Genomic DNA, 23,519 nt, shown 5'->3' with positions numbered 1-23,519 from the left:
TTGAAATATATGTATGTTAATAATGGTAAATAAGAATCATTTTCACAATTTAGTAGTCAAGGTTTGAAGATACTAACATGAGAATTGAGTGTTTTATAAGCAGTTAAAAATATGAATTTGTAATATTTGTATAAATTATTATGTAATACCATGTTTTATAGTGTTTATGATGTATCAGCTTCAATGAAATACATGAATGTTAATAATGGTAAATAATAATTATTTTCTTAATATAATGATCATGGTTCTTTGACACTAATTTTATGTTCTACTACTATTAATTGACTATCAATTACATTCTATATTCATTACTCGTACATTGCATAAAACCATTATTATTATTAGAATCTTCTAGTCCATTGTTCAGTGTAGGATGTTGATACCTTGCCAAGTGGTAGGAATGTGAATTCACGTCTCATTATGCATCAAATGATCTGCCGTACTACCATCTGAAAAAATGTTGTCGGTTAAATATGTATAATGGTTGGAGGAAAAAATGTCACTAATACATGCCATTATTAATACGAAAATCATTATATTACAACAAGTACGGGAAAATACTGAGAGATTCAGAAATGGAAATAATCAAACAAAAACTAACACACAAACTTCATTCTTATTACAACATTTGTGAAAGCAGTTTGCAGTTGAAACTTAAATACGAATATGAATGTTAAACTGCAAATAGATATGAAATATAAACATATAACAGATGATAAGATATAATAATTTTGATAAGATAAAAAGATCGCACATATCTAGTAGAATGTTTTGTTGGATATTAATGTAAAATAAGTGTTTATTAAGAATACGCTTGTAGAGTAACTTAAAATTGCTGTTTTTTAATAGACTATGACATAACCATACCTCAAAAATAATACTGATTTGAACATAACAATATCAAATCATTATCGAATAAAAGTACTGTAAATCATCTATAAGAAACTAGACGATTTAAATTACAATTCTTTGGATTATGGTTTAAGGAAAACCTAATTATAAAATAAAAGTAGTAATAATAAAAATATTTATAAAGCTGAGGCATATTTTAAGAATGAAAATTAAAAAGCTCAATTTGTTTACCAATACTATATTCATATTTTTAACAAATTTCAATTGTTCCACTACTATTAATTTACTATTAATTATATTTTATATTCATTACAAGTACATTGCATAAAATCATTATTATTATCAGAATCTTCAAGTCCATGTTCAATGTAGGATGTTGAAACTTTCCCAATATTCCAAAAATGTTAATTAATGTCTCAGCATGTTTCAGTGATCCACTATTATACTGCCACCTAAAAAAAAAATATTCATATAAATATGTATAATGGTTGGAGAAATTATAATAATGATTTGATCAGTAATAAAAGATATTAGAAATCTATCAGTGTTGTGTTGAATTTTAATGAAAAAAAATGTATAACAAAATATACTTGTACAATAAATTAAACTTGTTGATTTTCAATATGCAAAAAATATGAATTTTTAATATTTGTATAAATTATTATGTAATACCATGTTTTATGGTGTTTATGATGTATCAGCTTCAATGAAATATATGAATGTTAATAATGGTAAATAAGAATCATTTCACAATATAGTAGTCAAGGTTTTAAGACACTAACATGAGAATTGAGTGATTTATAAGAAGTTAAAAATATGAATTTGTAATATTTGTATAAATTATTATGTAATACCATGTTTTATAGTGTTTATGATGTATCAGCTTCAATGAAATACATGAATGTTAATAATGGTAAATAATAATTATTTTCTTAATATAATGATCATGGTTTTTTGACACTAATTTTATGTTATACTACTATTAATTGACTATCAATTACATTCTATATTCATTACTCGTACATTGCATAAAACCATTATTATTATTAGAATCTTCTAGTCCATTGTTGAGTGTAGGATGTTGATACCTTGCCAAGTGGTAGGAATGTGAATTCACGTCTCAGCATGCATCAAGTGATCTGCCGTACTACCATCTGAAAAAATGTTGTCGGTTAAATATGTATAATGGTTGGAGGAAAAAATGTCACTAATACATGCCATAATTGAAACGAAAATCTTTATATTACAACTAGAACGGTAAAACACTGAGCAATTCAGAAATGGAAATAATCAAACAAAAACTAACACACAAACTTCATTCTTATTACAACATTTGTGAAACCACTTTGCAGTTGAAACTTAAATACTAATACGAATGTAAAACTGGAAATAGATATGAAAGATAAATATATAACAGATGATAAGATATAATAATTTTGATAAGACAAAAAAGATCGTACATATCTACTAGAATGTTTTGTTGGATTTGAATGTAAAATAAGTGTTTATAAAGAATACACTTGTACAATAACTTAAAATTGTTGTTTTTTAATAGACTATGACATAACCATACCTCAAAAATAATACTGATTTGAACATAACAATATCAAATCATTATCGAATAAAAGTACTGTAAAACATCTATAATAAACTAGACGATTTAAATTACAATTCTTTGGATTATGGTTTAAGGAAAACCTAATTATAAAATAAAAGTAGAAATAATAAAAATATTAATAAAGCTGAGGCATATTTTAAGAATGAAAATTAAAAAGCTCAATTTGTTTACCAATACTATATTCATATTTTTAACAATTTTCAATTGTTCCACTACTATTAATTTACTATTAATTATATTTTATATTCATTACAAGTACATTGCAAAAAATCATTATTATTATCAGAATCTTCAAGTCCATGTTCAATGTAGGATGTTAAAACTTTCCCAATATTCCAAAAATGTTAATTAATGTCTCAGCATGTTTCAGTGATCCACTATTATACTGCCACCTAAAAAAAAAATATTCATATAAATATGTATAATGGTTGGAGAAATTATAATAATGATGATTGATCAGTAATAAAAGATATTAGAAATCTATCAGTGTTGTGTTGAATTTTAATGAAAAAAAATGTATAACAAAATATACTTGTACAATAAATTAAACTTGTTGATTTTCAATATGCAAAAAATATGAATTTTTAATATTTGTATAAATTATTATTTAAACCATGTTTTATAGTGTTTATGAAGTATCAGCTTCATTGAAATATATGTATGTTAATAATGGTAAATAAGAATCATTTTCACAATTTAGTAGTCAAGGTTTGAAGATACTAACATGAGAATTGAGTGTTTTATAAGCAGTTAAAAATATGAATTTGTAATATTTGTATAAATTATTATGTAATACCATGTTTTATAGTGTTTATGATGTATCAGCTTCAATGAAATACATGAATGTTAATAATGGTAAATAATAATTATTTTCTTAATATAATGATCATGGTTCTTTGACACTAATTTTATGTTCTACTACTATTAATTGACTATCAATTACATTCTATATTCATTACTCGTACATTGCATAAAACCATTATTATTATTAGAATCTTCTAGTCCATTGTTCAGTGTAGGATGTTGATACCTTGCCAAGTGGTAGGAATGTGAATTCACGTCTCATTATGCATCAAATGATCTGCCGTACTACCATCTGAAAAAATGTTGTCGGTTAAATATGTATAATGGTTGGAGGAAAAAATGTCACTAATACATGCCATTATTAATACGAAAATCATTATATTACAACAAGTACGGGAAAATACTGAGAGATTCAGAAATGGAAATAATCAAACAAAAACTAACACACAAACTTCATTCTTATTACAACATTTGTGAAAGCAGTTTGCAGTTGAAACTTAAATACGAATATGAATGTTAAACTGCAAATAGATATGAAATATAAACATATAACAGATGATAAGATATAATAATTTTGATAAGATAAAAAGATCGCACATATCTAGTAGAATGTTTTGTTGGATATTAATGTAAAATAAGTGTTTATTAAGAATACGCTTGTAGAGTAACTTAAAATTGCTGTTTTTTAATAGACTATGACATAACCATACCTCAAAAATAATACTGATTTGAACATAACAATATCAAATCATTATCGAATAAAAGTACTGTAAATCATCTATAAGAAACTAGACGATTTAAATTACAATTCTTTGGATTATGGTTTAAGGAAAACCTAATTATAAAATAAAAGTAGTAATAATAAAAATATTTATAAAGCTGAGGCATATTTTAAGAATGAAAATTAAAAAGCTCAATTTGTTTACCAATACTATATTCATATTTTTAACAAATTTCAATTGTTCCACTACTATTAATTTACTATTAATTATATTTTATATTCATTACAAGTACATTGCATAAAATCATTATTATTATCAGAATCTTCAAGTCCATGTTCAATGTAGGATGTTGAAACTTTCCCAATATTCCAAAAATGTTAATTAATGTCTCAGCATGTTTCAGTGATCCACTATTATACTGCCACCTAAAAAAAAAATATTCATATAAATATGTATAATGGTTGGAGAAATTATAATAATGATTTGATCAGTAATAAAAGATATTAGAAATCTATCAGTGTTGTGTTGAATTTTAATGAAAAAAAATGTATAACAAAATATACTTGTACAATAAATTAAACTTGTTGATTTTCAATATGCAAAAAATATGAATTTTTAATATTTGTATAAATTATTATGTAATACCATGTTTTATGGTGTTTATGATGTATCAGCTTCAATGAAATATATGAATGTTAATAATGGTAAATAAGAATCATTTCACAATATAGTAGTCAAGGTTTTAAGACACTAACATGAGAATTGAGTGATTTATAAGAAGTTAAAAATATGAATTTGTAATATTTGTATAAATTATTATGTAATACCATGTTTTATAGTGTTTATGATGTATCAGCTTCAATGAAATACATGAATGTTAATAATGGTAAATAATAATTATTTTCTTAATATAATGATCATGGTTTTTTGACACTAATTTTATGTTATACTACTATTAATTGACTATCAATTACATTCTATATTCATTACTCGTACATTGCATAAAACCATTATTATTATTAGAATCTTCTAGTCCATTGTTGAGTGTAGGATGTTGATACCTTGCCAAGTGGTAGGAATGTGAATTCACGTCTCAGCATGCATCAAGTGATCTGCCGTACTACCATCTGAAAAAATGTTGTCGGTTAAATATGTATAATGGTTGGAGGAAAAAATGTCACTAATACATGCCATAATTGAAACGAAAATCTTTATATTACAACTAGAACGGTAAAACACTGAGCAATTCAGAAATGGAAATAATCAAACAAAAACTAACACACAAACTTCATTCTTATTACAACATTTGTGAAACCACTTTGCAGTTGAAACTTAAATACTAATACGAATGTAAAACTGGAAATAGATATGAAAGATAAATATATAACAGATGATAAGATATAATAATTTTGATAAGACAAAAAAGATCGTACATATCTACTAGAATGTTTTGTTGGATTTGAATGTAAAATAAGTGTTTATAAAGAATACACTTGTACAATAACTTAAAATTGTTGTTTTTTAATAGATTATGACATAACCATACCTCAAAAATAATACTGATTTGAACATAAAAATATCAAATCATTATCGAATAAAAGTACTGTAAAACATCTATAATAAACTAGACGATTTAAATTACAATTCTTTGGATTATGGTTTAAGGAAAACCTAATTATAAAATAAAAGTAGTAATAATAAAAATATTTATAAAGCTGAGGCATATTTTAAGATTGAAAATTAAAAAGCTCAATTTGTTTACCAATACTATATTCATATTTTTAACAAATTTCAATTGTTCCACTACTATTAATTTACTATTAATTATATTTTATATTCATTACAAGTACATTGCATAAAATCATTATTATTATCAGAATCTTCAAGTCCATGTTCAATGTAGGATGTTGAAACTTTCCCAATATTCCAAAAATGTTAATTAATGTCTCAGCATGTTTCAGTGATCCATTATTATACTGCCACCTAAAAAAAAATATTCATATAAATATGTATAATGGTTGGAGAAATTATAATAATGATGATTGATCAGTAATAAAAGATATTAGAAGTCTATAAGTGTTGTGTTGAATTTTAATGAAAAAAAATGTATAACAAAATATACTTGTACAATAAATTAAACTTGTTGATTTTCAATATGCAAAAAATATGAATTTTTAATATTTGTATAAATTATTATGTAAAACCATGTTTTATAGTGTTTATGATGTATCAGCTTCATTGAAATATATGAATGTTAATAATGGTAAATAAGAAACATTTTAACAATCTAGTAGTCAAGGTTTGAAGAGACTAACATGAGAATTGAGTGTTTTATAAGAAGTTAAAAATATGAATTTGTAATATTTGTATAAATTATTATGTAAAACCATGTTTTATAGTGTTTATGAATTAACAGCATAAATGAAATATATGAATGTTAATAATGGTAAATTAGAATCATTTTCACAATCTAGTAGTCAAGGTTTGAAGAGACTAACATGAGAATTGAGTGTTTTATAAGAAGTTAAAAATATGAATTTGTAATATTTGTATAAATTATTATGTAAAACCATGTTTTATAGTGTTTATGAATTAACAGCATAAATGAAATATATGAATGTTAATAATGGTAAATAAGAATCATTTTCACAATCTAGTAGTCAAGGTTTGAAGAGACTAACATGAGAATTGAGTGTTTTATAAGAAGTTAAAAATATGAATTTGTAATATTTGTAAAAATTATTATGTAAAACCATGTTTTATAGTGTTTATGAATTAACAGCATAAATGAAATATATGAATGTTAATAATGGTAAATAAGAAACATTTTCACAATCTAGTAGTCAAGGTTTGAAGACACTAACATGAGAATTGAGTGTTTTATAAGAAGTTAAAAATATGAATTTGTAATATTTGTATAAATTATTATGTAATACCATGTTTTATAGTGTTTATGATGTATCAGCTTCAATGAAATACATGAATGTTAATAATGGTAAATAATAATTATTTTCTTAATATAATGATCATGGTTTTTTGACACTAATTTTATGTTATACTACTATTAATTGACTATCAATTACATTCTATATTCATTACTCGTACATTGCATAAAACCATTATTATTATTAGAATCTTCTAGTCCATTGTTCAGTGTAGGATGTTGATACCTTGCCAAGTGGTAGGAATGTGAATTCACGTCTCAGCATGCATCAAGTGATCTGCCGTACTACCATCTGAAAAAATGTTGTCGGTTAAATATGTATAATGGTTGGAGGAAAAAATGTCACTAATACATGCCATAATTGAAACGAAAATCTTTATATTACAACTAGAACGGTAAAACACTGAGCAATTCAGAAATGGAAATAATCAAACAAAAACTAACACACAAACTTCATTCTTATTACAACATTTGTGAAACCACTTTGCAGTTGAAACTTAAATACTAATACCAATGTAAAACTGGAAATAGATATGAAATATAAATATATAACAGATGATAAGATATAATAATTTTGATAAGACAAAAAAGATCGTACATATCTACTAGAATGTTTTGTTGGATTTGAATGTAAAATAAGTGTTTATAAAGAATACACTTGTACAATAACTTAAAATTGTTGTTTTTTAATAGATTATGACATAACCATACCTCAAAAATAATACTGATTTGAACATAAAAATATCAAATCATTATCGAATAAAAGTACTGTAAAACATCTATAATAAACTAGACGATTTAAATTACAATTCTTTGGATTATGGTTTAAGGAAAACCTAATTATAAAATAAAAGTAGTAATAATAAAAATATTTATAAAGCTGAGGCATATTTTAAGAATGAAAATTAAAAAGCTCAATTTGTTTACCAATACTATATTCATATTTTTAACAAATTTCAATTGTTCCACTACTATTAATTTACTATTAATTATATTTTATATTCATTACAAGTACATTGCATAAAATCATTATTATTATCAGAATCTTCAAGTCCATGTTCAATGTAGGATGTTGAAACTTTCCCAATATTCCAAAAATGTTAATTAATGTCTCAGCATGTTTCAGTGATCCATTATTATACTGCCACCTAAAAAAAAATATTCATATAAATATGTATAATGGTTGGAGAAATTATAATAATGATGATTGATCAGTAATAAAAGATATTAGAAGTCTATAAGTGTTGTGTTGAATTTTAATGAAAAAAAATGTATAACAAAATATACTTGTACAATAAATTAAACTTGTTGATTTTCAATATGCAAAAAATATGAATTTTTAATATTTGTATAAATTATTATGTAAAACCATGTTTTATAGTGTTTATGATGTATCAGCTTCATTGAAATATATGAATGTTAATAATGGTAAATAAGAAACATTTTCACAATCTAGTAGTCAAGGTTTGAAGACACTAACATGAGAATTGAGTGTTTTATAAGAAGTTAAAAATATGAATTTGTAATATTTGTATAAATTATTATGTAAAGCCATGTTTTATAGTGTTTAAGAATTAACAACATAAATGAAATATATGAATGTTAATAATGGTAAATAAGAATCATTTTCACAATCTAGTAGTCAAGGTTTGAAGAGACTAACATGAGAATTGAGTGTTTTATAAGAAGTTAAAAATATGAATTTGTAATATTTGTAAAAATTATTATGTAAAACCATGTTTTAAAGTGTTTATGAATTAACAGCATAAATGAAATATATGAATGTTAATAATGGTAAATTAGAATCATTTTCACAATCTAGTAGTCAAGGTTTGAAGACACTAACATGAGAATTGAGTGTTTTATAAGAAGTTAAAAATATGAATTTGTAATATTTGTATAAATCATTATGTAATACCATGTTTTATAGTGTTTATGATGTATCAGCTTCAATGAAATACATGAATGTTAATAATGGTAAATAATAATTATTTTCTTAATATAATGATCATGGTTTTTTGACACTAATTTTATGTTATACTACTATTAATTGACTATCATTTACATTCTATATTCATTACTCGTACATTGCATAAAACCATTATTATTATTAGAATCTTCTAGTCCATTGTTCAGTGTAGGATGTTGATACCTTGCCAAGTGGTAGGAATGTGAATTCACGTCTCAGCATGCATCAAGTGATCTGCCGTACTACCATCTGAAAAAATGTTGTCGGTTAAATATGTATAATGGTTGGAGGAAAAAATGTCACTAATAAATGCCATAATTGAAACGAAAATCTTTATATTACAACTAGAACGGTAAAACACTGAGCAATTCAGAAATGGAAATAATCAAACAAAAACTAACACACAAACTTCATTCTTATTACAACATTTGTGAAACCACTTTGCAGTTGAAACTTAAATACTAATACCAATGTAAAACTGGAAATAGATATGAAAGATAAATATATAACAGATGATAAGATATAATAATTTTGATAAGACAAAAAAGATCGTACATATCTACTAGAATGTTTTGTTGGATTTGAATGTAAAATAAGTGTTTATAAAGAATACACTTGTACAATAACTTAAAATTGTTGTTTTTTAATAGACTATGACATAACCATACCTCAAAAATAATACTGATTTGAACATAACAATATCAAATCATTATCGAATAAAAGTACTGTAAAACATCTATAATAAACTAGACGATTTAAATTACAATTCTTTGGATTATGGTTTAAGGAAAACCTAATTATAAAATAAAAGTAGTAATAATAAAAATATTTATAAAGCTGAGGCATATTTTAAGAATGAAAATTAAAAAGCTCAATTTGTTTACCAATACTATATTCATATTTTTAACAAATTTCAATTGTTCCACTACTATTAATTTACTATTAATTATATTTTATATTCTTTACAAGTACATTGCATAAAATCATTATTATTATCAGAATCTTCAAGTCCATGTTCAATGTAGGATGTTGAAACTTTCCCAATATTCCAAAAATGTTAATTAATGTCTCAGCATGTTTCAGTGATCCATTATTATACTGCCACCTAAAAAAAAATATTCATATAAATATGTATAATGGTTGGAGAAATTATAATAATGATGATTGATCAGTAATAAAAGATATTAGAAGTCTATCAGTGTTGTGTTGAATTTTAATGAAAAAAAATGTATAACAAAGTATACTTGTACAATAAATTAAACTTGTTGATTTTTAATATGCAAAAAATATGAATTTTTAATATTTGTATAAATTATTATGTAAAACCATGTTTTATAGTGTTTATGATGTATCAGCTTCATTGAAATATATGAATGTTAATAATGGTAAATAAGAAACATTTTCACAATCTAGTAGTCAAGGTTTGAAGACACTAACATGAGAATTGAGTGTTTTATAAGAAGTTAAAAATATGAATTTGTAATATTTGTATAAATTATTATGTAAAGCCATGTTTTATAGTGTTTAAGAATTAACAACATAAATGAAATATATGAATGTTAATAATGGTAAATAAGAATCATTTTCACAATCTAGTAGTCAAGGTTTGAAGAGACTAACATGAGAATTGAGTGTTTTATAAGAAGTTAAAAATATGAATTTGTAATATTTGTAAAAATTATTATGTAAAACCATGTTTTAAAGTGTTTATGAATTAACAGCATAAATGAAATATATGAATGTTAATAATGGTAAATTAGAATCATTTTCACAATCTAGTAGTCAAGGTTTGAAGACACTAACATGAGAATTGAGTGTTTTATAAGAAGTTAAAAATATGAATTTGTAATATTTGTATAAATCATTATGTAATACCATGTTTTATAGTGTTTATGATGTATCAGCTTCAATGAAATACATGAATGTTAATAATGGTAAATAATAATTATTTTCTTAATATAATGATCATGGTTTTTTGACACTAATTTTATGTTATACTACTATTAATTGACTATCATTTACATTCTATATTCATTACTCGTACATTGCATAAAACCATTATTATTATTAGAATCTTCTAGTCCATTGTTCAGTGTAGGATGTTGATACCTTGCCAAGTGGTAGGAATGTGAATTCACGTCTCAGCATGCATCAAGTGATCTGCCGTACTACCATCTGAAAAAATGTTGTCGGTTAAATATGTATAATGGTTGGAGGAAAAAATGTCACTAATAAATGCCATAATTGAAACGAAAATCTTTATATTACAACTAGAACGGTAAAACACTGAGCAATTCAGAAATGGAAATAATCAAACAAAAACTAACACACAAACTTCATTCTTATTACAACATTTGTGAAACCACTTTGCAGTTGAAACTTAAATACTAATACCAATGTAAAACTGGAAATAGATATGAAAGATAAATATATAACAGATGATAAGATATAATAATTTTGATAAGACAAAAAAGATCGTACATATCTACTAGAATGTTTTGTTGGATTTGAATGTAAAATAAGTGTTTATAAAGAATACACTTGTACAATAACTTAAAATTGTTGTTTTTTAATAGACTATGACATAACCATACCTCAAAAATAATACTGATTTGAACATAACAATATCAAATCATTATCGAATAAAAGTACTGTAAAACATCTATAATAAACTAGACGATTTAAATTACAATTCTTTGGATTATGGTTTAAGGAAAACCTAATTATAAAATAAAAGTAGTAATAATAAAAATATTTATAAAGCTGAGGCATATTTTAAGAATGAAAATTAAAAAGCTCAATTTGTTTACCAATACTATATTCATATTTTTAACAAATTTCAATTGTTCCACTACTATTAATTTACTATTAATTATATTTTATATTCTTTACAAGTACATTGCATAAAATCATTATTATTATCAGAATCTTCAAGTCCATGTTCAATGTAGGATGTTGAAACTTTCCCAATATTCCAAAAATGTTAATTAATGTCTCAGCATGTTTCAGTGATCCATTATTATACTGCCACCTAAAAAAAAATATTCATATAAATATGTATAATGGTTGGAGAAATTATAATAATGATGATTGATCAGTAATAAAAGATATTAGAAGTCTATCAGTGTTGTGTTGAATTTTAATGAAAAAAAATGTATAACAAAGTATACTTGTACAATAAATTAAACTTGTTGATTTTTAATATGCAAAAAATATGAATTTTTAATATTTGTATAAATTATTATGTAAAACCATGTTTTATAGTGTTTATGATGTATCAGCTTCATTGAAATATATGAATGTTAATAATGGTAAATAAGAAACATTTTAACAATCTAGTAGTCAAGGTTTGAAGAGACTAACATGAGAATTGAGTGTTTTATAAGAAGTTAAAAATATGAATTTGTAATATTTGTATAAATTATTATGTAAAACCATGTTTTATAGTGTTTATGAATTAACAGCATAAATGAAATATATGAATGTTAATAATGGTAAATTAGAATCATTTTCACAATCTAGTAGTCAAGGTTTGAAGAGACTAACATGAGAATTGAGTGTTTTATAAGAAGTTAAAAATATGAATTTGTAATATTTGTAAAAATTATTATGTAAAACCATGTTTTATAGTGTTTATGAATTAACAGCAAAAATGAAATATATGAATGTTAATAATGGTAAATAAGAAACATTTTCACAATCTAGTAGTCAAGGTTTGAAGACACTAACATGAGAATTGAGTGCTTTATAAGAAGTTAAAAATATGAATTTGTAATATTTGTATAAATTATTATGTAATTCCATGTTTTATAGTGTTTATGAATTAACAGCATAAATGAAATATATGAATGTTAATAATGGTAAATAAGAAACATTTTCACAATCTAGTAGTCAAGGTTTGAAGACACTAACATGAGAATTGAGTGTTTTATAAGAAGTTAAAAATATGAATTTGTAATATTTGTATAAATTATTATGTAATACCATGTTTTATAGTGTTTATGATGTATCAGCTTCAATGAAATACATGAATATTAATAATGGTAAATAATAATTATTTTCTTAATATAATGATCATGGTTTTTTGACACTAATTTTATGTTATACTACTATTAATTGACTATCATTTACATTCTATATTCATTACTCGTACATTGCATAAAACCATTATTATTATTAGAATCTTCTAGTCCATTGTTCAGTGTAGGATGTTGATACCTTGCCAAGTGGTAGGAATGTGAATTCACGTCTCAGCATGCATCAAGTGATCTGCCGTACTACCATCTGAAAAAATGTTGTCGGTTAAATATGTATAATGGTTGGAGGAAAAAATGTCACTAATAAATGCCATAATTGAAACGAAAATCTTTATATTACAACTAGAACGGTAAAACACTGAGCAATTCAGAAATGGAAATAATCAAACAAAAACTAACACACAAACTTCATTCTTATTACAACATTTGTGAAACCACTTTGCAGTTGAAACTTAAATACTAAAACCAATGTAAAACTGGAAATAGATATGAAAGATAAATATATAACAGATGATAAGATATAATAATTTTGATAAGACAAAAAAGATCGTACATATCTACTAGAATGTTTTGTTGGATTTGAATGTAAAATAAGTGTTTATAAAGAATACACTTGTACAATAACTTAAAATTGTTGTTTTTTAATAGACTATGACATAACCATACCTCAAAAATAATACTGATTTGAACATAACAATATCAAATCATTATCGAATAAAAGTACTGTAAAACATCTATAATAAACTAGACGATTTAAATTACAATTCTTTGGATTATGGTTTAAGGAAAACCTAATTATAAAATAAAAGTAGTAATAATAAAAATATTTATAAAGCTGAGGCATATTTTAAGAATGAAAATTAAAAAGCTCAATTTGTTTACCAATACTATATTCATATTTTTAACAAATTTCAATTGTTCCACTACTATTAATTTACTATTAATTATATTTTATATTCTTTACAAGTACATTGCATAAAATCATTATTATTATCAGAATCTTCAAGTCCATGTTCAATGTAGGATGTTGAAACTTTCCCAATATTCCAAAAATGTTAATTAATGTCTCAGCATGTTTCAGTGATCCATTATTATACTGCCACCTAAAAAAAAATATTCATATAAATATGTATAATGGTTGGAGAAATTATAATAATGATGATTGATCAGTAATAAAAGATATTAGAAGTCTATCAGTGTTGTGTTGAATTTTAATGAAAAAAAATGTATAACAAAGTATACTTGTACAATAAATTAAACTTGTTGATTTTTAATATGCAAAAAATATGAATTTTTAATATTTGTATAAATTATTATGTAAAACCATGTTTTATAGTGTTTATGATGTATCAGCTTCATTGAAATATATGAATGTTAATAATGGTAAATAAGAAACATTTTAACAATCTAGTAGTCAAGGTTTGAAGAGACTAACATGAGAATTGAGTGTTTTATAAGAAGTTAAAAATATGAATTTGTAATATTTGTATAAATTATTATGTAAAACCATGTTTTATAGTGTTTATGAATTAACAGCATAAATGAAATATATGAATGTTAATAATGGTAAATTAGAATCATTTTCACAATCTAGTAGTCAAGGTTTGAAGAGACTAACATGAGAATTGAGTGTTTTATAAGAAGTTAAAAATATGAATTTGTAATATTTGTAAAAATTATTATGTAAAACCATGTTTTATAGTGTTTATGAATTAACAGCAAAAATGAAATATATGAATGTTAATAATGGTAAATAAGAAACATTTTCACAATCTAGTAGTCAAGGTTTGAAGACACTAACATGAGAATTGAGTGCTTTATAAGAAGTTAAAAATATGAATTTGTAATATTTGTATAAATTATTATGTAATTCCATGTTTTATAGTGTTTATGAATTAACAGCATAAATGAAATATATGAATGTTAATAATGGTAAATAAGAAACATTTTCACAATCTAGTAGTCAAGGTTTGAAGACACTAACATGAGATTTGAGTGTTTTATAAGAAGTTAAAAATATGAATTTGTAATATTTGTATAAATTATTATGTAATACCATGTTTTATAGTGTTTATGATGTATCAGCTTCAATGAAATACATGAATGTTAATAATGGTAAATAATAATTATTTTCTTAATATAATGATCATGGTTTTTTGACACTAATTTTATGTTATACTACTATTAATTGACTATCATTTACATTCTATATTCATTACTCGTACATTGCATAAAACCATTATTATTATTAGAATCTTCTAGTCCATTGTTCAGTGTAGGATGTTGATACCTTGCCAAGTGGTAGGAATGTGAATTCACGTCTCAGCATGCATCAAGTGATCTGCCGTACTACCATCTGAAAAAATGTTGTCGGTTAAATATGTATAATGGTTGGAGGAAAAAATGTCACTAATAAATGCCATAATTGAAACGAAAATCTTTATATTACAACTAGAACGGTAAAACACTGAGCAATTCAGAAATGGAAATAATCAAACAAAAACTAACACACAAACTTCATTCTTATTACAACATTTGTGAAACCACTTTGCAGTTGAAACTTAAATACTAATACCAATGTAAAACTGGAAATAGATATGAAAGATAAATATATAACAGATGATAAGATATAATAATTTTGATAAGACAAAAAAGATCGTACATATCTACTAGAATGTTTTGTTGGATTTGAATGTAAAATAAGTGTTTATAAAGAATACACTTGTACAATAACTTAAAATTGTTGTTTTTTAATAGACTATGACATAACCATACCTCAAAAATAATACTGATTTGAACATAACAATATCAAATCATTATCGAATAAAAGTACTGTAAAACATCTATAATAAACTAGACGATTTAAATTACAATTCTTTGGATTATGGTTTAAGGAAAACCTAATTATAAAATAAAAGTAGTAATAATAAAAATATTTATAAAGCTGAGGCATATTTTAAGAATGAAAATTAAAAAGCTCAATTTGTTTACCAATACTATATTCATATTTTTAACAAATTTCAATTGTTCCACTACTATTAATTTACTATTAATTATATTTTATATTCTTTACAAGTACATTGCATAAAATCATTATTATTATCAGAATCTTCAAGTCCATGTTCAATGTAGGATGTTGAAACTTTCCCAATATTCCAAAAATGTTAATTAATGTCTCAGCATGTTTCAGTGATCCATTATTATACTGCCACCTAAAAAAAAATATTCATATAAATATGTATAATGGTTGGAGAAATTATAATAATGATGATTGATCAGTAATAAAAGATATTAGAAGTCTATCAGTGTTGTGTTGAATTTTAATGAAAAAAAATGTATAACAAAGTATACTTGTACAATAAATTAAACTTGTTGATTTTTAATATGCAAAAAATATGAATTTTTAATATTTGTATAAATTATTATGTAAAACCATGTTTTATAGTGTTTATGATGTATCAGCTTCATTGAAATATATGAATGTTAATAATGGTAAATAAGAAACATTTTAACAATCTAGTAGTCAAGGTTTGAAGAGACTAACATGAGAATTGAGTGTTTTATAAGAAGTTAAAAATATGAATTTGTAATATTTGTATAAATTATTATGTAAAACCATGTTTTATAGTGTTTATGAATTAACAGCATAAATGAAATATATGAATGTTAATAATGGTAAATTAGAATCATTTTCACAATCTAGTAGTCAAGGTTTGAAGAGACTAACATGAGAATTGAGTGTTTTATAAGAAGTTAAAAATATGAATTTGTAATATTTGTAAAAATTATTATGTAAAACCATGTTTTATAGTGTTTATGAATTAACAGCATAAATGAAATATATGAATGTTAATAATGGTAAATAAGAATCATTTTCACAATCTAGTAGTCAAGGTTTGAAGAGACTAACATGAGAATTGAGTGTTTTATAAGAAGTTAAAAATATGAATTTGTAATATTTGTAAAAATTATTATGTAAAACCATGTTTTATAGTGTTTATGAATTAACAGCATAAATGAAATATATGAATGTTAATAATGGTAAATAAGAAACATTTTCACAATCTAGTAGTCAAGGTTTGAAGACACTAACATGAGAATTGAGTGTTTTATAAGAAGTTAAAAATATGAATTTGTAATATTTGTATAAATTATTATGTAATACCATGTTTTATAGTGTTTATGATGTATCAGCTTCAATGAAATACATGAATGTTAATAATGGTAAATAATAATTATTTTCTTAATATAATGATCATGGTTTTTTGACACTAATTTTATGTTATACTACTATTAATTGACTATCAATTACATTCTATATTCATTACTCGTACATTGCATAAAACCATTATTATTATTAGAATCTTCTAGTCCATTGTTCAGTGTAGGATGTTGATACCTTGCCAAGTGGTAGGAATGTGAATTCACGTCTCAGCATGCATCAAGTGATCTGCCGTACTACCATCTGAAAAAATGTTGTCGGTTAAATATGTATAATGGTTGGAGGAAAAAATGTCACTAATACATGCCATAATTGAAACGAAAATCTTTATATTACAACTAGAACGGTAAAACACTGAGCAATTCAGAAATGGAAATAATCAAACAAAAACTAACACACAAACTTCATTCTTATTACAACATTTGTGAAACCACTTTGCAGTTGAAACTTAAGTACTAATAGGAATGTAAAACTGGAAATAGATATGAAATATAAATTTATAACAGATGATAAGATATAATAATTTTGATAAGTCAAAAAAGATCGTACATATCTACCAAGGTTTATAGATACTACTAGTATAAACCTTGCATATCTACTAGATTGTTTTGTCGATGATGGGGCCAGTTGGACCCCGTGATAAGAGTTGGTACCCGTGATAAGAAATTATAGGTGATAACATAAATTAAAAGTTCGAACACTAACCTCAAATCGCAAAAATTCAAATTAATAGTTAATACCAACTATTCAACATTGTAAATAATTCTACTATGATTTTTGAGTATATAAATTTCTCAGAATGGTCCCTAGAACCAGATACATATTACATTATTTATCCGTCGTATTCTGTCGGTCGAAATTAATAAATTACTGTTATTCAACATTTTAACGACTTTAACGGGCAACGAATAACGATTACTTGTTTTACGTTTGCTGCCCCTGGCTGGAAGTTTGGTTCAACATTTAACATAAGTAAAACTTGTGTATAATAAGTGCCTAAATCAATTGTTTGTAATATATTTGAATGTTTATTAATTAATTAATATCCAACTAGTAAGTACTACCTTTATTTTTAAGCCATTGGCGCAACTATAGACCTAAATAACAAATGTTTGTTATAGAATTTCACACATTATTACTTATTTGTATGTTGTACATTAACAACTTATATATTATTACACTCATAAAGTAAATAATTTCCTTATTATTTCAATATAAATATATAATACATAAATAGTAAATACTTTACAACTCATAATAAGTTACAAATTACATATATTTTATATTTATCAATAAGATCATTACATGTTATTTTAAAATTATTTTCCTTTTTTTTCTTTGTTAATCGTTTTAGTTGCACTGTGGTCTCTATGTTACACTGTCCTATAAATGTTATTATTATATTATTATCTTATGTGTTTTATGTTTTGTTGATAGGTACATGTTTAACATAATTAACAGTGTAACAACAATTCATAACAAAATTAGTAAGTTCCATCAATATTTGTATTTAGTCTAGTATATAAATTGTTTTTTATTTGCTGTGCGTATTTATCATATTGCCTTCAAAGCTTAACCTGGTGTTGTAAAATTTGAACTATTCCCTTATTAGTATTGAATCACTGATGAAAAAAATTAGTTTTAATTTTGAGAAATTTTTATTACTTCAAATACTAAGTTATATGTAAATGTATCATTATAAATAGAAATCGTGTAGTGGATATTTTTGCTTTGTAATGGTGTGTATGAAAACAAATTGTTTTTAATTATTGTTATTGTTGACAATATTATACCAATTATTTAATAATGATTAATTTATATAATAAACAGAAAGACAGTCTTTCAAAGATTGACTATTGTTGAAAATCAGTTCTTTTAGAATTACAACAGTACACAAATAACCTCACGGAAATTGTATAATTTTTATTTTCTGAATAAACATGATTTGTTATGTTTATGGTTGAATAATGTAAATTTACTTTTTTAAATTAGAAATTATACTTCCAGATCTGAAAGAAAAATACTACAAGGATTATCAGAGAATCTGTACAGTAACTAAACAGAAATGATGATCTGTTGATGTTTTTGAAGAGGACTGTTCTCCAAAATCATGACTATGTTCCACAACAAATTGGACCTTATCCCTTAGTACCTATGTTGTAAATACTGTGAATATTGTAATTCATTTAAATTTAATTTTCTACTTGTCCACTTACAAAAAATTATTCAACTGGGGAATTAATTGTACTTATTATTGTAGGAGGTCTGTTATTGTTCAATGTTATAAATTATAATATTCCTTTTATTATTAAATTATGTAATTTATTAAGTTTATTGTTATTGAATTATTTTATTTATAAAATTTACTGTTATTTAATTATATTATTATTAAGTGAGTAACTACTAGTAAAAAATTATACTTTATTTTTTCAAAAATAATGATTTTAAAATAAATTATAGAGTTAATAAACTAACGTACCCATTACATTTTTTTTTAAATACTACTTAAAAATTAAAAAGTGATGTTCTTCTTATTAAAATTAATCTTATAATGTTTATACAAAAACTGTATATAAGCATTTTCAGATCTTTTGGTTGCAGTAAGAACTATTTATGAGAATCTTTGTTTTGCTTTCAATTTTTAATCTTAACTATAAAAAATTGAGTAAGTGGGTGTTGCTTTGCTGTACAATAGGTTAATAATGGGTGTACTGACATTTAAATTCAATGAAATAAAATCATTATATCAGAAAAACAATTATGAACAAAGATGTTCTATCAGCCTATATTATTACTAAGTAGATTTGATGGCATTGTGAATAAATAATTAATTTTACTATTGCATTAGTACAGAAGTAGGTTAAATTCATTTTTACAGGAAAAACAATGCATTTGAAAATGCCATTATATGTATAAAAATATAATAATATACTTGCTATATAACTTCTTATGAAGAATAGTAGTATGTATTTGTATGTTCTGAGCACTTTTGGGCAGGGAGATTTTAAAAGTTTAAGGGGGACTTTCCCCCTCAAGCCATTTTTTTTTTCCCTGTAACACGAAAAACACTGTTTTTTCAAAAACCATAATGTATGTTCTGAGCACTTTTGGGCAGGGAGATTTTAAAAGTTTAAGGGGGACTATCCGCCTCAAGCCATTTTTTTTTTCCCTGTAACACGAAAAACACTGTTTTTTCAAAAACCATAATGTATGTTCTGAGCACTTTTGGGCAGGGAGATTTTAAAAAATCAAGCGGGACTATCCGCCTCAAGCCATTTTTTTTTTCCCTGTAACACGAAAAAACACTGTTTTTTCAAAAACCATAATGTATGTTCTGAGCACTTTTAGGCAGGGAGATTTTAAAAAATCAAGCGGGACTATCCGCCTCAAGCCATTTTTTTTCCCTGTATATCATACATATTGGTTACACTGTATCTTTTAAAAAAATGTTATAAATTGTTTATTTAATCCACTTTAGTTCAGTTAGTAATAAACCTTCGTTTGATCAAGTTCTGTTATTTTCTGTTAAAACATTTTTTTTGTAAGTGAATATTTTCAGTTTTAAAAAATGAATTTTCGAAAATTTAGCAACAATTTTTGCTCACTTGTTACTTTAGTACGAAACAATGTATATCCTGCACATCCACAATATACTACATTTTCATCAAGATTGAAAACATTCAATTTATTTCCACTAACTTCATCTCAAGATAAATACTCATTAGCTGAATGCGGTTTTATATATTCAGGAAAAAAAGATATCGTTGAATGTTTTTGCTGTGGACTTATCTTACATAATTGGGAAAAAGATGATAATCCATGGATCGAACACTCAAGATGGAATCCGAAATGTATATATGTTCTATTATCAAAAGGAAATCAGTTTATTGAAAATGTGATAAAAAAATACGGTAATATTAACAACATTTGTGAATGTAATTGTGAATCTAGGTCATATGATACTGTTTTCTGACAAATTGTATGATTCTAACTTCTAACTTTTTTATGCTATGGTAAATAAATATTTATTATTATAATAAATAATTTAATTGTGTTAATACATGATATAATACCTCGTGAACATGTGGCCTAGTGGGATAACGCGTCTAGTTTAAATTAAATATGTTAATGTTTATAAAATTTCAGGTTCTATGGTTAGGTAAGTAGGTAAGTATAATAGCCCTTTACTCGTTATCTGACTTGGCCACATGTTCACATTTTTTTTTTTTTTTTTAAATGTCTAGACCCCCCCCCCATAGGTTTAGTATATAATATGTAGAAGTAAATAAAAATTACTAGTTTAAGCTAAGCTTCCTACTGATCATATTCATACTTAAAAACAATAGCTCTTTACTACATTTTTTTTTTTTAATATTTTAGAAAATTATTGTTGTTCAAAAAGTGTTCACCATTGGTAGAACTCATCAACATATAATATGAATCCATCACTCGTTGTATCAAAATCAGTGTTCGATATCCGTCCTTTTAGCAAGAAAAGTGTGACGGTTGGACTTCTAGTTAATAAACAGATTTCAATTATTATATTATTAGAATGTAAATTAACTAAAAAAGTTGTAACGCTTGATCTAGAACAGTGGTGCACATTAATGTGTGAAAACAATTTTAATACAATTATTAATAATTTACATACTCGATGTAAACGTGTTAGAATTTCAGACAACTTTTTCTACTCTGTTAACGTAAACCAATCAACTATTGTTTTATATTCTAATGATAATTACATAACATTATCTCATGTTGATCTTCATCGTTTAAAACAATTACAACATTGTATAGACTTGTATATAGTTGAAAAACAGAAAAAGTTGGAATCATACCAAAAAACATTCGATACAGCTTACGCGTTAATCAAGGCTGACGTAAACGGGTTACCATTGTCTTGTCAACGAAACGAGTTTACAAACCAATATATTCAAAATTATGATTTCAGCTATAGCAATATACAAAGTGATGATATTTCATTCATGTACGAGCTATTACAATTTCATTTTAATTCTTTATCAAACATGATTTTGCAGGATTTAATAATATTGTAATAAAAAAAATATATATATATTTATGAATTATGACTTTTTCAAAATATTTCGCTATCGAAAAAAATATATCATTATTTATTAATACTGCTTATATAGTTATATATTAACTATTAATAATAATTTTTATATTATTTTTTTTTTTTTTATTTTAACCTATGAATGTATTATTTTTTTTTTTATTTAAATAAAATAGACATAATATATTGTAATTAAAGTTTTATTATTTATTAAATGATTTCCACCACTATTATAAACATAGTTTATTACATATCAAATACGTGTAATTTTTTTCTTTGAATCCTTCATAAATCGGTCGAAAAGTGTTTGAACCAATTCATTTAGTTCACTCGATATGGCTTGGTCCTTTGCCTGATCGGTTATTGAAAGTTTCATCGAACACTCAGCATGTTTCCATCTATAAAAAATATTCATACAAAAATTATTTTTTATAATAATATCTTACTTTAAAAATAAATAACTATAGTATTAATGTATACTATAGTTATTTAGTTATATTCGAAGCGCGATAGTAAAATAATATTATATATCACCTGTCCTTAGAATCAACATGCTCAATGTTTTTTGTTTTATAATGCGACAACGTCCAATAGTCAGTCGATTTTTCGTCAGCAGGTGCCTTTACAATTAAAATCCCATCGTCTTGCCGAATGCTCATTGAATTTCTGACTTCGAGTGCAATTTTGTGATCTTTCATCATTTTCCCAATTTTATCTCGATAAGAAACATTCTTTTAAAAAAAATAATTTAATTATAATTTTGTTCACCTGATGGGTTATGTAAAATCACTCACTTTTTTCGATTTTTTTCCATTATTTTTTTTCTCACATACCCTCTTTTGACCACCCGGTTTTGTTCCAGTTTTTCTATCTTGCTCTTCTATCATATCCACCTATAACAATATTTAAGCGATTAGTTAATGTTTTTTAGTTTATACACAGTTTTAATTAAATGTTTAATAATTTCAACATTTAAAAAAGTAATAGTAACGTTATATTTATCTTTACCAACTATGGCTTAATATTTGATTCTATTTAAATATAAAATAATATATCTATATAAATATATAGACATATTTTTTTTTTTTTATACTTACATCGCTTACAGCAAAGGATTCTTCATCATCACTCCTAAATGAATTGACCGACATTATTTAGAATGAGAAGTACTTAGAAGTACTTAGAAAAGTATTTTAATTTAATAAAAAAATAGAAAACTATTTGTATAAAAACATGGACTCGCTGTAGACTCGTTGAAGTAGACTGAAAAAGTTATA

The 23,519-nt window shown here is 24.3% G+C and overlaps 1 protein-coding gene and 1 long non-coding RNA gene across 2 annotated transcripts; one reads left to right on the top strand and one right to left on the bottom strand.

Annotated features, from left to right (window-relative positions):
* Nucleotides 1-18,005: 18,005 nt before the first annotated feature.
* Nucleotides 18,006-19,585, top strand: LOC132931311 (uncharacterized). Its single transcript, XR_009662451.1, has 3 exons — nucleotides 18,006-18,221; nucleotides 18,606-18,655; nucleotides 19,176-19,585. It is a non-coding gene; the product is annotated as an uncharacterized LOC132931311 (long non-coding RNA).
* Nucleotides 19,586-22,426: 2,841 nt separating this feature from the next.
* Nucleotides 22,427-23,115, bottom strand: LOC132931243 (uncharacterized). Its single transcript, XM_060997352.1, has 3 exons — nucleotides 23,037-23,115; nucleotides 22,777-22,973; nucleotides 22,427-22,640 (listed from the first exon to the last, which is right to left on the bottom strand). The coding sequence occupies exons 2-3, from the start codon at nucleotides 22,941-22,943 to the stop codon at nucleotides 22,496-22,498; spliced, it is 312 nt and encodes a 103-aa protein (XP_060853335.1). The 5' UTR covers nucleotides 22,944-22,973; nucleotides 23,037-23,115; the 3' UTR covers nucleotides 22,427-22,495.
* Between the last annotated feature and the right edge of the window lie 404 nt (nucleotides 23,116-23,519).

The sequence above is a fragment of the Rhopalosiphum padi genome, unplaced genomic scaffold (assembly GCF_020882245.1).
Source record: "Rhopalosiphum padi isolate XX-2018 unplaced genomic scaffold, ASM2088224v1 scaffold1, whole genome shotgun sequence".
In the NCBI taxonomy this organism is placed as follows: Eukaryota; Metazoa; Arthropoda; class Insecta; order Hemiptera; family Aphididae; genus Rhopalosiphum; species Rhopalosiphum padi.
The sequence above is the reverse complement of the archived record's forward strand: the minus strand, read 5'-3'. Positions and strand labels throughout refer to the sequence as shown.

Coding starts and splice junctions, on each gene's coding strand:
- LOC132931243 (XM_060997352.1), bottom strand. CDS start 22,943: ATGATGAAAGATCACAAAATTGCACTCGAAGTCAGAAATTCAATGAGC. Junction 22,641..22,776: donor CATGTTGATTCTAAGGACAG/GTGATATATAAT, acceptor TATTTTTTATAG/ATGGAAACATGCTGAGTGTT.